General features: G+C 43.4%; 1 protein-coding gene across 3 annotated transcripts in view; it reads left to right on the top strand.

Moving 5' to 3' along the window:
- klhl4 (kelch-like family member 4) overlaps positions 1–22,050 on the top strand; it is an 87,450-nt gene that overhangs the window by 44,312 nt on the left and 21,088 nt on the right. The window contains exons 5-9 of one of the 3 annotated variants that reach the window (XM_064973073.1): positions 547–759; positions 4,878–5,064; positions 10,062–10,286; positions 17,158–17,320; positions 18,208–18,420. In XM_064973073.1, coding sequence (XP_064829145.1) covers positions 547–759; positions 4,878–5,064; positions 10,062–10,286; positions 17,158–17,320; positions 18,208–18,420 — 1,001 coding nt within the window. Of the gene's footprint in view, positions 1–546; positions 760–4,877; positions 5,065–10,061; positions 10,287–17,157; positions 17,321–17,667; positions 18,421–22,050 lie in introns of those variants that run through there. The other 2 variants (XM_064973075.1, XM_064973074.1) reach the window with 2 other exon arrangements.

Genomic DNA, 22,050 nt, shown 5'->3' with positions numbered 1-22,050 from the left:
ATGTTAGCCACATTGATGTTATTAAAATGTGCTGTTCATTAGGTTTAAATAGGTTCACCGCCCGATTTATCCACCAACTCCTTCCTGTGTCAGTGAAATACTGAGAATCAATCAACCCGAGAAACAAACGAGGCTCCGTATTGACTGTATATTTTAGCTCCAGAGACAGACAGCTCAGGCCGTTTCTTAATACTCTTCTCTGAGAATGTATAATTATACTACTGATTTCAATATATAGAAAATGTATTTGTTGTTGTAAACAACACAGCTGGTAAGACGTTTACACTCGATCCACGAAACCGATTTATCCACCTAACGTACTTATTTACCCAATGAATGACCAACTTCTACATGCAATAAGTCATGTATTCTTTCATGTATTCATGGTATTTTCTACCCACCTGAACATTGGATGTGAGTATTTTGTTACCCAAACGGACAGATGGAAACGAGCCTGGCGTTTTTCGCGACCGTCATCTGTAAGGTTGGGTTGCAGTATTTCCCCATTTTCAGTAAGTCTTCATCCTTGTCACATCCCTGTTTCAGGAGCACTTCATAGAGGTGATTCAGAACCAGGAGTTTCTCCTGCTTCCTACTGCTGAGATCGTCAAACTCTTGGCCAGTGACGACATAAACGTACCAGATGAGGAGACCATCTTCCAGGCTCTGATGACGTGGGTGCGGTTCGACGTTGACCATCGCCGGCAGGACCTTGGGGTTCTCCTGGCCTACATCCGCCTGCCTCTTCTACCTCCACAGGTGGGCAGTCAGTAGGTTATTAATGACTTCATCACAAATGGTACCCTCGTCTACCTCCACACGTGGGCAGTCAGTAGGTTATCAATGACTTCATCACAAATGGTACCCTCAACTACCTCCACACGTGGGCAGTCAGTAGGTTATCAATGACTTCATCACAAATGGTACCCTCGTCTACCTCCACACGTGGGCAGTCACTAGGTTATTAATGACTTCATCACAAATGGTACCCTCGTCTACCTCCACACGTGGGCAGTCAGTAGGTTATCAATGACTTCATCACAAATGGTACCCTCGTCTACCTCCACACGTGGGCAGTCAGTAGGTTATCAATGACTTCATCACAAATGGTACCCTCGTCTACCTCCACACGTGGGCAGTCACTAGGTTATTAATGACTTCATCACAAATGGTACCCTCGTCTACCTCCACACGTGGGCAGTCAGTAGGTTATCAATGACTTCATCACAAATGGTACCCTCGTCTACCTCCACACGTGGGCAGTCAGTAGGTTATTAATGACTTCATCACAAATGGTACCCTCGTCTACCTCCACACGTGGGCAGTCACTAGGTTATTAATGACTTCATCACAAATGGTACCCTCATCTACCTCCACACGTGGGCAGTCAGTAGGTTATCAATGACTTCATCACAAATGGTACCCTCGTCTACCTCCACACGTGGGCAGTCACTAGGTTATTAATGACTTCATCACAAATGGTACCCTCGTCTACCTCCACACGTGGGCAGTCACTAGGTTATTAATGACTTCATCACAAATGGTACCCTCGTCTACCTCCACACGTGGGCAGTCAGTAGGTTATCAATGACTTCATCAAAACTAGACTGGAAAAGATAGTGGACTGAACACAGCAGTGTAAGATAAAGATTAAGATTAAGATAAAAACATAATATTCATTAGACTAAATATTAGCACTTCACAATATTGTGGGTAATAAAATTCAATCTGGATAACAACACAAAACAAATCATAAGGCTAGACAAATATATTGACAAATATTATGAAAACAACTAACACCCAAAGGTGACGGAGAGTAAGAGAGGGGAACCTATTTCAAAACGAAAACGTGACTCTTCTACAGACACAGACGATTTAATACCACCGGGAATGATAAAGGTCGAAACCCATCTGTTAAGATCAATAAATGACAAACTGGGCATACTTGAACTAGTCAGTAAGGATATAAAAGAGTTGAAGGCCTCGAGATGAGTGACGAAAAAGCTGCAACATTGGAGAAAGACACAAACAAGCTAAAAGGGACCGTCAATAAGATTGAAACCGAAGTGAAGGAACTTAAAAAGGAGAACATCGTTCTGAGAGAAGCCTTACTTGACATACAGACTAGATCCATGAGAGAGAATCTGCTACTTACAGGTATCCAAGAGAAAGAAGGGGAAGTTCCTGAATCTGTAGTTAGAGAGTTCCTCCTTACAGTGCTTCAGACCCCATGCGAAGCTATCACAAAATCCAACTCGAAGGGGTACACTGTTTCGGATAGAGAGGACGAGAGGTATTTTTATTTTATCTTTATTTAATTAGGCAAGTCAGTTAAGAACAAATTCTTATTTTCAATGACGGCCTAGGAACAGTGGGTTAACTGCCTGTTCAGGGGCAGAACGACAGATTTGTATCTTGTCAGCTCGGGGGTTTGAACTTGCAACCTTGCGGTTGCTAGTCCAACGCTCTAACCACCAGGCTACCCTGCCTGTATGAACAACCAATCGTTACAAAATGTGCTTTCTTTAAAGATAAAATAATGGTTAAAAGCCTGGGTGAAAGACTCCCGAAGGAAATTACAGAACGGCGGTCTGTAGTTCTGTATCCAATATTCAAGGAAAATAGATTGAAAGGGGGAAGAGTAGCTCTAGTAGTCAATAAACTGTATATTGATAACCAAGTGTTCAGAGACACAAAGACTACTCCATGTCTATTCTAAAAATTACAAAGTTCTCATAGAGGAGGCAAATAATGAAATTATACTACACAATACTAGCCATGGTATGAATTGTAATAATACCCAAAAATATATAGCTTTTCTATCTATCGTGAAATATAACTGATTGGAACACAAAAGCACTAATTAAACATGGAGATAAAAACTCAGCTGACAGAAGGTGCAGTATGTGGGTATGTGTGGATGTATTGAGATGGATGGTGTGTGTTTTATGGTGTTTGGAAAAGTGTGGCGTTAAGTGAGTGAGAAAGGACACGGATATATATCCCAGATCCAATGTAAGTCTGTGAGCAGGGGTTGTGAAAGAGCTTTCAATGTTATGCAGATATATTTTATAATGAATTATACATCTTTTTGGGATTTATTTATTTATTGTCCTATCGTGGTGGAACTGCATTTTAAAATAAATTATACATCTAATTTATATATTGTCCTATCATGGGGAACTCAATTTTAAAAATAAATTATACGTCTAATTTATTTATTTATGGTCCTATCTTGATGGAACGGTCCACTGCCTAAACCCGAGACACCCACCTGAACAACCCAGATACTAAGGAGAAGTCCCTATCTATTTTATGGGCCTGCTGTAAGCTGCCTGCATGCAGACAAAATGTGGTCAGAGACCTTCTAGAGCAGCACCGCCCCCTCACGACCCTGAGCCTGCCTGGCAGGGTTGGTCCTGCAGAGCCAGAGCCCCCTGATGGGAGAGCATAATAGCATAACCACCGGTGTGGTGCCCCCACCCAGGAAGTGTCAGTGCTGGCAACACTAGCTGCAGTAACCCATGGGAAGGTCACACTCTGACAGGGGACCATGTGTGGGTGTTTCAGGGTAGGTGGTGTTTATCTGTCCTCCATCACCTAGAATGTGACTATGGTTAATCAAATTACCCCATTCCTGCCTTTTTTTTTTTGCTCAATCTTGCAGGAGTTCTCATACAGCTGCAACTGTACACACATTTGTAAATCAAGACCTTTCTTGAGTTGGGCTCTGGGATGGTGCAACTGTTGAGAATCTGAGTCTACGGGTGTTGTGGGGGAAAGAGGTTGTGTGTGTGTGTGTGTCCCACAACTGTTGCCAGAGAGTAAAAGATGTAAGGTACAACATAGTATGAATCACAATAGTTGTTTGCAAAAATAAATAGTAATAATTGCCATAATGTAATTCTGGTAATGTCAAGACTGGTAGGAGGTAAAAATCCTTTACATAAGATGCCTATATTACTACAAATATTAACAGCTATATTATGGAAATGAAGATAAATAATAAATATACACACTACCGTTCAAAAGTTTGGGGCCACTTAGAAATGGTTGAATGTTGTTACTGCTTCCTGGTTGAATGTTGTTACTGCTTCCTGGTTAAATGTTGTTACTGCTTCCTGGTTAAATGTTGTTAATGCTTCCTGGTTAAATGTTGTTACTGCTTCCTGGTTGAATGTTGTTACTGCTTCCTGGTTGAATGTTGTTACTGCTTCCTGGTTGAATGTTGTTACTGCTTCCTGGTTAAATGTTGTTACTGCTTCCTGGTTGAATGTTGTTACTGCTTCCTGGTTAAATGTTGTTACTGCTTCCTGGTTAAATGTTGTTAATGCTTCCTGGTTAAATGTTGTTACTGCTTCCTGGTTGAATGTTGTTACTGCTTCCTGGTTGAATGTTGTTACTGCTTCCTGGTTGAATGTTGTTACTGCTTCCTGGTTAAATGTTGTTACTGCTTCCTGGTTGAATGTTGTTACTGCTTACTGGTTAAATGTTGTTACTGCTTCCTGGTTAAATGTTGTTAATGCTTCCTGGTTGAATGTTGTTACTGCTTCCTGGTTGAATGTTGTTACTGCTTCCTGGTTGAATGTTGTTACTGCTTCCTGGTTAAATGTTGTTACTGCTTCCTGGTTAAATGTTGTTACTGCTTCCTGGTTAAATGTTGTTAATGCTTCCTGGTTGAATGTTGTTACTGCTTCCTGGTTGAATGTTGTTACTGCTTCCTGGTTGAAATACATACATTTAGCTTATACAATGTAAGAATTTAAAAAATAGATTTTTTTTTCTTGTGTTGTTTCCTACGTATTTTTATGCTACACTCACCATTGTCCTTTGGGGATAATAAAGATTTACTGAACCGAACTCCCCTTTAATTCCAGCTCCTTGCTGACCTGGAGAACAACACCATGTTCTCAGATGACCTGGAATGCCAGAAGCTTCTAATGGAAGCCATGAAGTACCATCTGCTGCCAGAGCGTCGCCTCATGTTCCAGAGCCCAAGGACCAAACCCAGGAAGTCCACTGTAGGAGTACTCTACGCTGTGGGAGGCATGGACGCTACCAAGGGTTAGACCTACTCTGCATTCCCTACTCCCTAATGTATATAGTGCACTAGGCCCATAGGGCTCCGGTCAAAAGAAGTGCCCTATATAGAGGTTTGCGTCCCAAATGGTACCCTACTCCCTATAGAGTGCACTACTTTTGAACTAAAGCCCGATGTAGTGCCATTTCAGGTGCATCGGTAGTCTTGTTGGAGTTTGCCCCAGTGTGAGACATACAGCTCAGTACATTCGTTATGTCTATTGAACCCTAATGGCTTTGCTACTATTAATAAAAGCCCACAGGTTTTGTGATCAATGAGCCCCATTACCAAGATGGACGCCCGCTAACGTGTGACGCCAGCATCGATCTCGCCCGACCACGGCGCTCCTTTTATTGTTACAGACTTCAGGTCTATTGGGCTACTAATGTAATGCAGCTCAATCCACACGACTGAGGTTAACCCTTTCATTCCACGGGCTTAGACTATTCATTTATCTGATACAAAAATGGATCCTATATTAGTTTAGATATGCAGTCAACAGAACACATTACAAAGTGTGTTTGAGAAACACAATATATTAAAATGTAGGCGTTTAATCAAACACTATGATAGATATGGAGGGTAATAGGAATCAGAACAGGATATAATTCAATGCTAAACCTCTTTAAACCTTCTTACCCTGAACAATTAATCAAATGGCCACCCAGACTATTTACATTGACCCCCCTCCTTGTTTTTACACTGCTGCTACTACAGTATCTATTATCTATTCATTTTCACTTTACCCCTACCCACATTGTCACGCCCTGGTCTTAGTATTTTGTGTTTTCTTTATCTATTTGGTCAGGCCAGGGTGTGACATGGGTTTTTGTATGTGGTGTGTTTTGTTTTTTGTTTTTTTCACAGGTATTAGGATTGTAGCTTAGTGGGGTGTTCTAGGTGAATCTATGGCTGTCTGAAGTGGTTCTCAATCAGAGGCAGGTGTTTATCGTTGTCTCTGATTGGGAACCATATTTAGGCAGCCATATTCTTTGAGTGTTTGGTGGGTGATTGTCCTTATGTCCTTGTTTCTGTCGTGTGTTAGTTTGCACCAGTAGAGGCTGTTTCGGTTTTCGTGTTACGTTTGTTGTTTTTGTATTGATTCGTGGTTTTCCTTGTTTCATTAAAATATTAATCACAATAACCACGCCGCATTTTGGTCCGACTCTCTTTCACCTATAGAAAACCGTTACAGAATCACCCACCACAACAGGACCAAGCGGCGTGACAACAGGCAGCGGCTGCAGGAGCTACGAAGTCTGGTTTATACGACTTGGGAGGAAATAGACAGTTGGGCGGTCGACCCAGGGAGAGTGCTGGAGCCCACCTGGGATTCGCTGGAGCAGTGCGAGGAGGGTTACAGGAGAATGGAGTTGGAGAAACAAGCACGGTGACGCGGATGGAAGCCTGAGAGTCAGCCCCAAAGATTTATTGGGGGGAGGCTCACAGGGAGTATGGCGACGCTAGGTAGGAGACCTACGCCAACTTCCTGTGCTTACCGGGGGGCTAGAGAGACCGGGCAGGCACCGTGTTATGCTGTGGTGCGCACGGTGTCCCCAGTGCGGGTGCACAGCCCGGTGCGGTACATTCCAGCCCCGCTTATCGTCCGGGCTAGATTGAGCGTCGAGCCAAATGCCATGAAGCCGGCTCTACGCATCTGGTCCCCAGTGCATCTCCTTGGGCCGGCTTACATGGCACCAGCCTTGCGCACGGTGTCCCCGGTTCGCCTGCATAGCCCAGTGCGGGCTATTCCACCTCGCCGCACTGGCAGAGCGACCGGGAGTATTCAACCAGGTAAGGTTGGGCAGGCTCGGTGCTCAAGAGCTCCAGTGCGCCTGCACGGTCCGGTCTACCCTGTACCACCTCCACGCACCAGCCTTCTGGTGGCAGCTCACCGCACCAGGCTTCCTGTGCGTGTCCTTGGCCCAGTACCACCAGTGCCAGCACCACGCATCAGGCCTACAGTGCGCCTCGCCTCTCCAGCGCTGCCAGAGCCTTCCTCCTCTCCAGCTCAGCTGGAGTCTCCTGCCTGTTTAGCGCTGCCAAAGCCTTCCGCCTCTACAGCGCTGCCGGAGTCTCCCGCCTGTTTAACGCTGCCAAAGCCTTCCTCCTCTACAGCGCTGCTGGAGTCTCCTGCCTGTTCAGCGCAGCCAGAGCTGCCAGGATACATGGAGCAGCCAGAGCTGTCAGTCTGCATGGAGCAGCCAGAGCTGTCAGTCTGCATGGAGCAGCCAGAGCTGCCAGTCTGCATGGAGCAGCCAGAGGTGCCAGTCTGCATGGAGCAGCCAGAGGTGCCAGTCTGCATGGAGCAGCCAGAGGTGCCAGTCTGCAAGGAGCAGCCAGAGCTGCCAGTCTGCATGGAGCAGCCAATGCTGCCAGTCTGCAAGAAGCCGCCAGAGCTGCCAGTCTGCAAGAAGCCGCCAGAGCTGCCAGTCTGCAAGAAGCCGCCAGAGCTGCCAGTCTGCATGGAGCAGCCAGAGCCGCCAGTCAGCATGGAGCAGCCAGAGCCGCCAGTCAGCATGGAGCAGCCAGAGCCGCCAGTCAGCATGGAGCAGCCAGAGCTGCCAGTCAGCATGGAGCAGCCAGAGCCAGACTCTTCCAGATCCGCCAGTCAGCCAGACTCTTCCAGATCCGCCAGTCAGCAAGGATCTGCCAGAACCGCCAGCCAGCCAGGATCTGCCAGAACCGCCAGCCAGCCAGGATCTGCCAGAACCGCCAGCCAGCCAGGATCTGCCAGAACCGCCAGCCAGCCAGGATCTGCCAGAGCCAACTACCTGCCTGAGCTTCCTCTCAGTGCTGAGCTTCCTCTCAGTCCCGAGCTACCCCTCAGTCCCGAGCTGCCCCTCAGTCCAGTGGGGTCCTTGGTGAGGACTACTAGGCCAAGGTCGGCGGCGAGGGTCGCCTATCTAAGGACGCGAGGAAGATGGACTAAGACTTTGTTAGAGTGGGGTCCACGTCCCACCCGGACCCTCCCCTATGGGTTTTGGTGTGCGGCCGGGAGTCCGCACCTTGGGGGGGGGGTTCTGTCACGCCCTGGTCTTAATATTTTGTGTTTTCTTTATCTATTTGGTCAGGCCAGGGTGTGACATGGGTTTTTGTATGTGGTGTGTTTTGTTTTTTGTTTTTTTCACAGGTATTAGGATTGTAGTTTAGTGGGGTGTTCTAGGTTAGTCTATGGCTGTCTGAAGTGGTTCTCAATCAGAGGCAGGTGTTTATCGTTGTCTCTGATTGGGAACCATATTTAGGCAGCCATATTCTTTGAGTGTTTGGTTGTTGATTGTCCTTATGTCCTTGTTTCTGTCGTGTGTTAGTTTGCACCAATAGAGGCTGTTTCGGTTTTCGTGTTACATTTGTTGTTTTCGTATTGATTCGTGGTTTTCCTTGTTTCATTAAAATATGAATCACAATAGCCACGCCGCATTTTGGTCCGACTCTCTTTCACCTATAGAAAACCGTTACTAACATGCACAAATGACCTCAACTAATCCGCACCCCCTGCACATTGACTTGATACCAGTACCCCCTGTATATAACCTCCTTATTGTTATTTTATTTGGTTACTTTTTATTACGTTTTTTACTTTAGTTAATTTAACTAAATATTTTATTAACTCTATTACTTGAACTGCGTTGTTGGTTTTTTTTGGGGGGTGGTTCACCTGAAGTCGTCAGCATCGTTCTTGTCTTTTCCAATAGGATCTATAGATCCCCTTGTATGTTCCTATAGGATCTATAGATCTCCTTGAGATCCCCTTGTATGTTCCTATAGGATCTATAGATCGCATTGTGTGTTCATATAGGATCTATAGATCCCCTTGTATGTTCCTATAGGATCTATAGGTCTCATTGTATGTTCCTATAGGATCTATGGATCTCATTGTGTGTTCCCATATAATCTATAGATCTCATTGTGTGGTGCCATAGGATCTATAGATCTCCTTGTGTGTTCCCATAGGATCTATAGATCTCCTTGTGTGTTCCTATAGGATATATAGATCTCCTTGTGTGTTCCTATAGGATATATAGATCTCCTTGTGTGTTCCTATAGGATTTATAGATCTCCTTGTGTGTTCCTACAGGATATATAGATCTTCTTGTGTGTTCCTATAGGATATATAGATCTCCTTGTGTGTTCCTATAGGATCTATAGATCTCCTTGTGTGTTCCTATAGGATATATAGATCTCATTGTGTGTTCCTATACGATCTATAGATCCCCTTGTGTGTTCCTATAGGATCTATAGGTCTCATTGTGTGTTCCTATAGGATCTATAGATCTCCTTGCGTGTTCCTATAGGATCTATAGATCTCCTTGTGTGTTCCTACAGGATATATAGATCTCCTTGTGTGTTCCTATAGGATATATATATATCCTTGTGTGTTCCTATAGGATCTATAGATCTCCTTGTGTGTTCCTATAGGATCTATAGATCTCCTTGTGTGTTCCTATAGGATCTATAGATCTCCTTGTGTGTTCCTATAGGATCTATAGATCTCCTTGTGTGTTCCTATAGGATCTATAGATCTCCTTGTGTGTTCCTATAGGATCTATAGATCTCCTTGTGTGTTCCTATAGGATCTATAGATCTCCTTGTGTGTTCCTATAGGATCTATAGATCTCCTTGTGTGTTCCTATAGGATCTATAGATCTCCTTGTGTGTTCCTATAGGATATATATTGATCTCCTTGTGTGTTCCTATAGGATATATATTGATCTCCTTGTGTGTTCCAATAAGATCTATAGATCTCCTTGTGTGATCCTATAGGATATATAGATCTCCTTGTGTGTTCTTATAGGATATATAGATCTCCTTGTGTGTTCCTATAGGATATATAGATCTCCTTGTGTGTTCTTATAGGATATATAGATCTCCTTGTGTGTTCCTATAGGATATATAGATCTCCTTGTGTGTTCTTATAGGATCTATAGATCCCATTGTATGTTCCTATAGGATATATAGATCTCCTTGTGTGTTCCTATAGGATCTACGACCATAGAGAAGTATGACCTGCGGACCAACACGTGGATCCAGGTGGGGGTGATGAACGGCCGGAGGCTGCAGTTCGGGGTGGCAGTGATCGACGACAAGCTGTACGTGGTGGGGGGCCGAGATGGGCTGAAGACTTCCAACATGGTGGAGTGTTACAACCCTTTCAACAAAGTCTGGTCCACCATGCCTCCCATGTCTACACACAGACACGGACTCGGTGGGTTTACTGTAAAAATAAAAAACTTAAACAAGTACATTTCATACCTATCCCATTGTAGCACAAATTCAGTGGGATTACAATTCATACCTATCCCATTGTAGCACAAACTCAGTGGGATTACATTTCATACCTATCCCATTGTAGCACAAACTCAGTGGGATTACATTTCATACCTATCCCATTGTAGCACAAACTCAGTGGGATTACATTTCATACCTATACTATTGTAGCACAAACTCAGTGGGATTACAATTCATACCTATCCCATTGTAGCACAAACTCAGTGGGATTACATTTCATACCTATCCCATTGTAGCACAAACTCAGTGGGATTACAATTCATACCTATAATATTGTAGCACAAACTCAGTGGGATTACAATTCATACCTATCCCATTGTAGCACAAACTCAGTGGGATTACATTTCATACCTATACTATTGTAGCACAAACTCAGTGGGATTACAATTCATACCTATCCCATTGTAGCACAAACTCAGTGGGATTACAATTCATACCTATACTATTGTAGCACAAACTCAGTGGGATTACAATTCATACCTATCCCATTGTAGCACAAACTCAGTGGGATTACAATTCATACCTATACTATTGTAGCACAAACTCAGTGGGATTACAATTCATACCTATACTATTGTAGCACAAACTCAATGGGATTACAATTCATACCTATCCCATTGTAGAACAAACTCAGTGGGATTACAATTCATACCTATCCCATTGTAGCACAAGCTCAGTGGGATTACAATTCATACCTATACTATTGTAGCACAAACTCAGTGGGATTACAATTCATACCTATACTATTGTAGCACAAACTCAGTGGGATTACAATTCATACCTATACTATTGTAGCACAAACTCAGTGGGATTACAATTCATACCTATACTATTGTAGCACAAACTCAGTGGGATTACAATTCATACCTATACTATTGTAGCACAAACTCAGTGGGATTACAATTCATACCTATACTATTGTAGCACAAACTCAGTGGGATTACAATTCATACCTATCCCATTGTAGCACAAACTCAGTGGGATTACAATTCATACCTATACTATTGTAGCACAAACTCAGTGGGATTACATTTCATACCTATCCCATTGTAGCACTAACTCAGTGGGATTACAATTCATACCTATACTATTGTAGCACAAACTCAGTGGGATTACAATTCATACCTATACTATTGTAGCACTTTGGGATTACAATTCATACCTATACTATTGTAGCACAAACTCAGTTGGATTACAATTCATACCTATCCCATTGTAGCACAAACTCAGTGGGATTACAATTCATACCTATACTATTGTAGCACAAACTCAGTGGGATTACAATTCATACCTATACTATTGTAGCACTTTGGGATTACAATTCATACCTATACTATTGTAGCACAAACTCAGTTGGATTACAATTCATACCTATACTATTGTAGCACAAACTCAGTGGGATTACAATTCATACCTATACTATTGTAGCACTTTGGGATTACAATTCATACCTATACTATTGTAGCACAAACTCAGTTGGATTACAATTCATACCTATACTATTGTAGCACAAACTCAGTGGGATTACAATTCATACCTATACTATTGTAGCACAAACTCAGTGGGATTACAATTCATACCTATCCCATTGTAGCACAAACTCAGTGGGATTACAATTCATACCTATACTATTGTAGCACAAACTCAGTGGGATTACATTTCATACCTATCCCATTGTAGCACAAACTCAGTGGGATTACAATTCATACCTATACTATTGTAGCACAAACTCAGTGGGATTACATTTCATACCTATCCCATTGTAGCACAAACTCAGTGGGATTACAATTCATACCTATACTATTGTAGCACAAACTCAGTGGGATTACAATTCATACCTATACTATTGTAGCACAAACTCAGTGGGATTACAATTCATACCTATACTATTGTAGCACTTTGGGATTACAATTCATACCTATACTATTGTAGCACAAACTCAGTTGGATTACAATTCATACCTATACTATTGTAGCACAAACTCAGTGGGATTACAATTCATACCTATACTATTGTAGCACAAACTCAGTGGGATTACAATTCATACCTATCCCATTGTAGCACAAACTCAGTGGGATTACAATTCATACCTATACTATTGTAGCACAAACTCAGTGGGATTACATTTCATACCTATCCCATTGTAGCACAAACTCAGTGGGATTACAATTCATACCTATCCCATTGTAGCACAAACTCAGTGGGATTACAATTCATACCTATACTATTGTAGCACAAACTCAGTGGGATTACAATTCATACCTATCCCATTGTAGCACAAACTCAGTGGGATTACAATTCATACCTATACTATTGTAGCACAAACTCAGTGGGATTACAATTCATACCTATACTATTGTAGCACAAACTCAATGGGATTACAATTCATACCTATCCCATTGTAGAACAAACTCAGTGGGATTACAATTCATACCTATCCCATTGTAGCACAAACTCAGTGGGATTACAATTCATACCTATACTATTGTAGCACAAACTCAGTGGGATTACAATTCATACCTATACTATTGTAGCACAAACTCAGTGGGATTACAATTCATACCTATACTATTGTAGCACAAACTCAGTGGGATTACAATTCATACCTATACTATTGTAGCACAAACTCAGTGGGATTACAATTCATACCTATACTATTGTAGCACAAACTCAGTGGGATTACAATTCATACCTATACTATTGTAGCACAAACTCAGTGGGATTACAATTCATACCTATCCCATTGTAGCACAAACTCAGTGGGATTACAATTCATACCTATACTATTGTAGCACAAACTCAGTGGGATTACAATTCATACCTATCCCATTGTAGCACAAACTCAGTGGGATTACAATTCATACCTATACTATTGTAGCACAAACTCAGTGGGATTACATTTCATACCTATCCCATTGTAGCACTAACTCAGTGGGATTACAATTCATACCTATACTATTGTAGCACAAACTCAGTGGGATTACAATTCATACCTATACTATTGTAGCACTTTGGGATTACAATTCATACCTATACTATTGTAGCACAAACTCAGTTGGATTACAATTCATACCTATCCCATTGTAGCACAAACTCAGTGGGATTACAATTCATACCTATACTATTGTAGCACAAACTCAGTGGGATTACAATTCATACCTATACTATTGTAGCACTTTGGGATTACAATTCATACCTATACTATTGTAGCACAAACTCAGTTGGATTACAATTCATACCTATACTATTGTAGCACAAACTCAGTGGGATTACAATTCATACCTATACTATTGTAGCACAAACTCAGTGGGATTACAATTCATACCTATACTATTGTAGCACAAACTCAGTGGGATTACAATTCATACCTATACTATTGTAGCACTTTGGGATTACAATTCATACCTATACTATTGTAGCACAAACTCAGTTGGATTACAATTCATACCTATACTATTGTAGCACAAACTCAGTGGGATTACAATTCATACCTATACTATTGTAGCACAAACTCAGTGGGATTACAATTCATACCTATCCCATTGTAGCACAAACTCAGTGGGATTACAATTCATACCTATACTATTGTAGCACAAACTCAGTGGGATTACATTTCATACCTATCCCATTGTAGCACAAACTCAGTGGGATTACAATTCATACCTATACTATTGTAGCACAAACTCAGTGGGATTACATTTCATACCTATCCCATTGTAGCACAAACTCAGTGGGATTACAATTCATACCTATACTATTGTAGCACAAACTCAGTGGGATTACAATTCATACCTATACTATTGTAGCACAAACTCAGTGGGATTACAATTCATACCTATACTATTGTAGCACTTTGGGATTACAATTCATACCTATACTATTGTAGCACAAACTCAGTTGGATTACAATTCATACCTATACTATTGTAGCACAAACTCAGTGGGATTACAATTCATACCTATACTATTGTAGCACAAACTCAGTGGGATTACAATTCATACCTATCCCATTGTAGCACAAACTCAGTGGGATTACAATTCATACCTATACTATTGTAGCACAAACTCAGTGGGATTACAATTCATACCTATACTATTGTAGCACAAACTCAGTGGAATTACAATTCATACCTATACTATTGTAGCACAAAATCAGTGGGATTACAATTCATACCTATACTATTGTAGCACAAACTCAGTGGGATTACAATTCATACCTATACTATTGTAGCACAAACTCAGTGGGATTACAATACATACCTATACTATTGTAGCACAAGCTGTTCCTATGTAAAACCTTGGCAGGCCACGCTTGCTCTGATGGTCTCTTTTCCCCGGCCGTTTCTCATACGTTTCATATTAGAGGAATGGTTTGATTCACATTTGAAATAGGTCTATGGGTGTGAACTGAGGCGATGTAGTCAAGTATTCATCTCACTTGTCCGTGGTTGGCTTTTCTGAGATATGGGTGAACACGTTTGCCCCAGAGATGCCAGTGAATAGTATTACATTAGTCTCCTTTGATCGGGGGCTGTAGCAGATAGCTCTCATACATACTTTGCTTGTGGTGAGCACGGTTTACCTGGGAAGATGTGAGGAGCTACATAAACTCCCTGCTAAGCCTACGTCCTGTTGTGTGCATTCAGAAAACAAGGAACTACTTATTCATATTTCAAATCAACAATAACTGTTTGTTTTTGTAAATGTCTATTTCAGTTGAACTGTAATTCGTACGGAATGTAGAATGTTTACAGGTGAAGTTCCCTTTAGAATAATGATGAATTCTAACGTAGTATTAGAAAGATATCAGGGTGGCCTAGTGGTTAGAGCGTAGAGGTGGCAGGGTAGCCTAGTGGTTATAGTGTAGAGGTGGCAGGGGAGCCTAGTGGTTAGAGTGTAGAGGTGGCAGGGTAGCCTAGTGGTTAGAGTGTAGAGGTGGCAGGGTAGCCTAGTGGTTAGAGTGTAGAGGTGGCAGGGTAGCCTAGTGGTTATAGTGTAGAGGTGGCAGGGGAGCCTAGTGGTTAGAGTGTAGAGGTGGCAGGGTAGCCTAGTGGTTAGAGTGTAGAGGTGGCAGGGTAGCCTAGTGGTTAGAGTGTAGAGGGGGCAGGGTAGCCTAGTGGTTAGAGTGTAGGGTCCGCAGGGTAGCCTAGTGGTTATAGTGTAGAGGTGGCAGGTAGCCTAGTGGTTAGAGCGTTGAGGTGGCAGGTAGCCTAGTGGTTAGAGTGTAGAGGTGGCAGGGTAGCCTAGTGGTTAGAGTGTAGGGGTGGCAGGGTAGCCTAGTGGTTATAGTGTAGAGGTGGCAGGTGGCCTAGTGGTTAGAGCGTAGAGGTGGCAGGGTAGCCTAGTGGTTATAGTGTAGAGGTGGCAGGGTAGCCTAGTTGTTAGAGTGTAGCGGTGGCAGGGTAGCCTAGTGGTTATAGTGTAGAGGTGGCAGGGGAGCCTAGTGGTTAGAGTGTAGAGGTGGCAGGGTAGCCTAGTGGTTAGAGTGTAGAGGTGGCAGGGTAGCCTAGTGGTTAGAGTGTAGAGGTGGCAGGGTAGCCTAGTGGTTAGAGTGTAGAGGTGGCAGGGTAGCCTAGTGGTTAGAGTGTAGAGGTGGCAGGGTAGCCTAGTGGTTAGAGTGTAGGGTCCGCAGAGTAGCCTAGTTTTTAGAGTGTGGGGTCCGCAGGGTAGCCTAGTGGTTAGAGTGTAGAGGTGGCAGGGTAGCCTCGTGGTTAGAGTGGAGAGGTGGCAGGGTAGCCTAGTGGTTAGAGTGTAGGATCTGCAAGGTAGCCTAGTGGTTAGTGCGTTGGACTAGTAACCGGAAGGTTGCAAGTTCAAACCCCCGAGCTGACAAGGTACATATCTGAAAAAGACAATTAACCCACTGTTCCTAGGCCATCTTTGAAAAAAATAATTTGTTCTTAACTGACTTGCCTAGTTAAATAAAGGTAAAATAATAAAAATAAATAAGCCCGAACATTACCAACCGTTATATAAATCCATTTATTGTGTTGTACAGTAACATTCTATATTCATTGTTGTTAGAAAACCATTCCCCTCTGTGACCCCCAGCAATAACACAGTTGTTTTATATCCTGTTTGGAGAACAGACCTGTGTTCAAGTAGTATTTGACATATTTACAATACTACGTTGGCCCTGGTCTGCCTGATGCTGGATGGGCGGTTTTGTATGGACTATTATGGATGGGCTATTATATTGGTTCCATTAAATCAAACAAATGAGAAATCATATCATTTTTTAAAATGATTTAAAATAGTACTAGAACCCAAGTCTGTTTTTAAGAGAATAGAATAGTCTACATTAGTTCAGTGTTCAGTTCCACACAATGGTGACTCATCTAACTGCACTTCAACTGTTCTAGAATGAGCATCGTGGTTGATGCCTCTGGTTAAGCATCTTACACACACGGACGCACGCACACACAGACAGACAGACAGACAGACAGACAGACAGACAGACAGACACAAAGTCTTGTACAGCTAACCTTGTGGGGACGCACAATTCAGTCCCTTTCAAAATTATATTTTCCCTAACCCCTAACCCGTACTCTTACCCTAACCCAAAAACCTAACCCTAAAACAAACCCTGGATTCTAACCATAAACCTAATTCTAACCTTAACCCTAAACCCCCTTAGAAATACCATTTGACCTCATGGGGACTAACAAAATGTCCAATTTTTGTTTGTTTACTATTCTTGTGGACACACACACACACACACACACACAAACACACACACACACAGTGTAGGCCCTGGTTGATGGTTCCCTCCTCTCTGTAACTCTCCAGGTATAACAGTGTTGGAGGGCCCCATGTATGCAGTAGGCGGCCATGATGGATGGAGTTACCTGAACACGGTGGAGAGGTGGGACCCCCAGGCCAGACAGTGGAACTATGTGGCCAGCATGTCCACCCCACGCAGCACCATGGGAGTCACCGCACTCAACGGGAAGTAAGTGGCTGTACTAAAACATTATGACGGCACACAGTATCAGTTGTTACTAAATCGCAAGCTTTATTCGTGACATAACGCACAAAATGAAAAGGAGAATTTCTTACGTATATACTGTACACACTAGAAGCTAATAACCAGCACAACAGGAAAACTAGGTTCTGTTTCTTGTTATGTAACACATTTTGGTTAAGGTCTAATCTTCTTTTCTTTGTGTCTAAGCCTGGGCTTAGACTACCACAGCTCTACGTTACATAATGGCAGACAACAAAGTGCTGTTTTGCAGTGTGTTTTCACTCTATAAAACCTTTTTCGATTTTCTTCCTTGCATCTGGGTGAAAAAATAGAAAACAAGGAAGGAAGACTTTTCTACAATCCGCCATCTCTCTCCTCTTAAGGAAGGAAGATGTTTCTACAATCCTTCATCCCTCTGCTAAGGAAGGACGATGTTTCTACAATCCTTCATCCCTCTGCTAAGGAAGGACGATGTTTCTACAATCCTTCATCACTCTCTGCTAAGGAAGGAAGATGTTTCTACAATCCTTCATCCCTCTCTGCTAAGGAAGGAAGACATTTCTACAACCCTCCACTCTTCTCTACGAAGGAAGCAAAAATAAATCCACAACCCACGCCCCACTCCTCTAAGGAAGACATTTCTACAACCCTCCACTCTTCTCTACGAAGGAAGCAAAAATAAATCCACAACCCACGCCCCACTCCTCTAAGGAAGATGTTTCTACAATCCTTCTCCCTTCCTGGGATTCTCCCTCCCTTAAAAAACAATACTTTCTAGGAATGACCGACACAACATTTCTTGAAGAGAAATGAGCATCAATTTTTGAGCAGCATCCAAAGTCAGATTTGTAACGCTTTTATTGTCCTTACAGATTGTTTGCAGTTGGCGGTCGGGATGGGAGCTCGTGTCTGCGGTCGATGGAATGCTTTGATCCACACACCAACAAGTGGAGTATGTGTGCCCCCATGGCGAAGCGGAGAGGAGGGGTGGGTGTGGCCACGTACAACAGTTTCCTTTATGCTGTGGGTGGTCATGATGCCCCGGCGTCCAACCACTGCTCCAGGCTCTCAGACTGTGTAGAGAGGTAAACAACCACTGTCCCAGACTCTCAGACTGTGTAGAGAGGTAAACAACCACTGTCCCAGACTAACAGACTGTGTAGAGAGGTAAACAACCACTGTCCCAGACTAACAGACTGTGTAGAGAGGTAAACAACCACTGTCCCAGACTAACAGACTGTGTAGAGAGGTAAACAACCACTGCTCCAGACTAACAGACTGTGTAGAGAGGTAAACAACCACTGTCCCAGACTAACAGACTGTGTAGAGGTAAACAACCACTGTCCCAGACTAACAGACTGTGTAGAGAGGTAAACAACCACTGTCCCAGACTAACAGACTGTGTAGAGAGGTAAACAACCACTGCTCCAGACTAACAGAATGTGTAGAGAGGTAAACAACCACTGTCCCAGACTAACAGACTGTGTAGAGAGGTAAACAACCACTGTCCCAGACTAACAGACTGTGTAGAGAGGTAAACAACCACTGTCCCAGACTAACAGACTGTGTAGAGAGGTAAACAACCACTGTCCCAGACTAACAGACTGTGTAGAGGTAAACAACCACTGTCCCAGACTAACAGACTGTGTAGAGAGGTAAACAACCACTGTCCCAGACTCTCAGACTGTGTAGAGAGGTAAACAACCACTGCTCCAGACTCTCAGACTGTGTAGAGAGGTAAACAACCACTGTCCCAGACTAACAGACTGTGTAGAGAGGTAAACAACCACTGTCCCAGACTAACAGACTGTGTAGAGAGGTAAACAACAGACTGTGTAGAGAGGTAAACAACTACTGTCCCAGACTCTCAGACTGTGTAGAGAGGTAAACAACCACTGTCCCAGACTCTCAGACTGTGTAGAGAGGTAAACAACCACTGTCCCAGACTGTGTAGAGAGGTAAACAACCACTGTCCCAGACTCTCAGACTGTGTAGAGAGGTAAACAACCACTGTCCCAGACTGTGTAGAGAGTAAACAACCACTGTCCCAGACTAACAGACTGTGTAGAGATGTAAACAACCACTGTCCCAGACTAACAGACTGTGTAGAGAGGTAAACAACCACTGTCCCAGACTAACAGACTGTGTAGAGAGGTAAACAACCACTGTCCCAGACTAACAGACTGTGTAGAGAGGTAAACAACCACTGTCCCAGACTAACAGACTGTGTGGAGAGGTAAACAACCACTGTCCCAGACTCTCAGACTGTGTAGAGAGGTAAACAACCACTGCTCCAGACTAACAGACTGGGTAGAGAGGTAAACAACCACTGTCCCAGACTAACAGACTGTGTGGAGAGGTAAACAACCACTGTCCCAGACTCTCAGACTGTGTAGAGAGGTAAACAACCACTGTCCCAGACTAACAGACTGTGTAGAGGTAAACAACCACTGTCCCCGACTAACAGACTGTGTAGAGATGTAAACAACCACTGTCCCAGACTCTCAGACTGTGTAGAGGTAAACAACCACTGTCCCAGACTAACAGACTGTGTAGAGATGTAAACAACAGACTGTGTAGAGAGGTAAACAACCACTGTCCCAGACTAACAGACTGTGTAGAGATGTAAACAACAGACTGTGTAGAGAGGTAAACAACTACTGTCCCAGACTCTCAGACTGTGTAGAGATGTAAACAACAGACTGTGTAGAGAGGTAAACAACCACTGTCCCAGACTCTCAGACTGTGTAGAGGTAAACAACCACTGTCCCAGACTAACAGACTGTGTAGAGATGTAAACAACAGACTGTGTAGAGAGGTAAACAACCACTGTCCCAGACTCTCAGACTGTGTAGAGATGTAAACAACAGACTGTGTGGAGAGGTAAACAACCACTGCTCCAGACTAACAGACTGTGTAGAGAGGTAAACAACCACTGTCCCAGACTAACAGACTGTGTAGAGAGGTAAACAACCACTGTCCCAGACTAACAGACTGTGTAGAGAGGTAAACAACCACTGCTCCAGACTAACAGACTGTGTAGAGAGGTAAACAACCACTGCTCCAGACTAACAGACTGTGTAGAGAGGTAAACAACCACTGTCCCAGACTAACAGACTGTGTGGAGAGGTAAACAACCACTGTCCCAGACTCTCAGACTGTGTAGAGAGGTAAACAACCACTGCTCCAGACTAACAGACTGGGTAGAGAGGTAAACAACCACTGTCCCAGACTAACAGACTGTGTGGAGAGGTAAACAACCACTGTCCCAGACTCTCAGACTGTGTAGAGAGGTAAACAACCACTGTCCCAGACTAACAGACTGTGTAGAGGTAAACAACCACTGTCCCCGACTAACAGACTGTGTAGAGATGTAAACAACCACTGTCCCAGACTCTCAGACTGTGTAGAGGTAAACAACCACTGTCCCAGACTAACAGACTGTGTAGAGAGGTAAACAACCACTGTCCCAGACTCTCAGACTGTGTAGAGAGGTAAACAACCACTGCTCCAGACTCTCAGACTGTGTAGAGAGGTAAACAACCACTGTCCCAGACTAACAGACTGTGTAGAGAGGTAAACAACCACTGTCCCAGACTAACAGACTGTGTAGAGAGGTAAACAACAGACTGTGTAGAGAGGTAAACAACTACTGTCCCAGACTCTCAGACTGTGTAGAGAGGTAAACAACCACTGTCCCAGACTCTCAGACTGTGTAGAGAGGTAAACAACCACTGTCCCAGACTGTGTAGAGAGGTAAACAACCACTGTCCCAGACTCTCAGACTGTGTAGAGAGGTAAACAACCACTGTCCCAGACTGTGTAGAGAGGTAAACAACCACTGTCCCAGACTAACAGACTGTGTAGAGATGTAAACAACCACTGTCCCAGACTAACAGACTGTGTAGAGAGGTAAACAACCACTGTCCCAGACTAACAGACTGTGTAGAGAGGTAAACAACCACTGTCCCAGACTAACAGACTGTGTAGAGAGGTAAACAACCACTGTCCCAGACTAACAGACTGTGTGGAGAGGTAAACAACCACTGTCCCAGACTCTCAGACTGTGTAGAGAGGTAAACAACCACTGCTCCAGACTAACAGACTGGGTAGAGAGGTAAACAACCACTGTCCCAGACTAACAGACTGTGTGGAGAGGTAAACAACCACTGTCCCAGACTCTCAGACTGTGTAGAGAGGTAAACAACCACTGTCCCAGACTAACAGACTGTGTAGAGGTAAACAACCACTGTCCCCGACTAACAGACTGTGTAGAGATGTAAACAACCACTGTCCCAGACTCTCAGACTGTGTAGAGGTAAACAACCACTGTCCCAGACTAACAGACTGTGTAGAGATGTAAACAACAGACTGTGTAGAGGTAAACAACCACTGTCCCAGACTAACAGACTGTGTAGAGATGTAAACAACAGACTGTGTAGAGAGGTAAACAACTACTGTCCCAGACTCTCAGACTGTGTAGAGATGTAAACAACAGACTGTGTAGAGAGGTAAACAACCACTGTCCCAGACTCTCAGACTGTGTAGAGGTAAACAACCACTGTCCCAGACTAACAGACTGTGTAGAGATGTAAACAACAGACTGTGTAGAGAGGTAAACAACCACTGTCCCAGACTCTCAGACTGTGTAGAGATGTAAACAACAGACTGTGTGGAGAGGTAAACAACCACTGCTCCAGACTAACAGACTGTGT

This window comes from Oncorhynchus masou, chromosome 9 (genome assembly GCF_036934945.1).
Source record: "Oncorhynchus masou masou isolate Uvic2021 chromosome 9, UVic_Omas_1.1, whole genome shotgun sequence".
NCBI classification, from domain to species: domain Eukaryota; kingdom Metazoa; phylum Chordata; class Actinopteri; order Salmoniformes; family Salmonidae; genus Oncorhynchus; species Oncorhynchus masou.
This window is presented reverse-complemented; position numbering and strand designations above follow the sequence as displayed.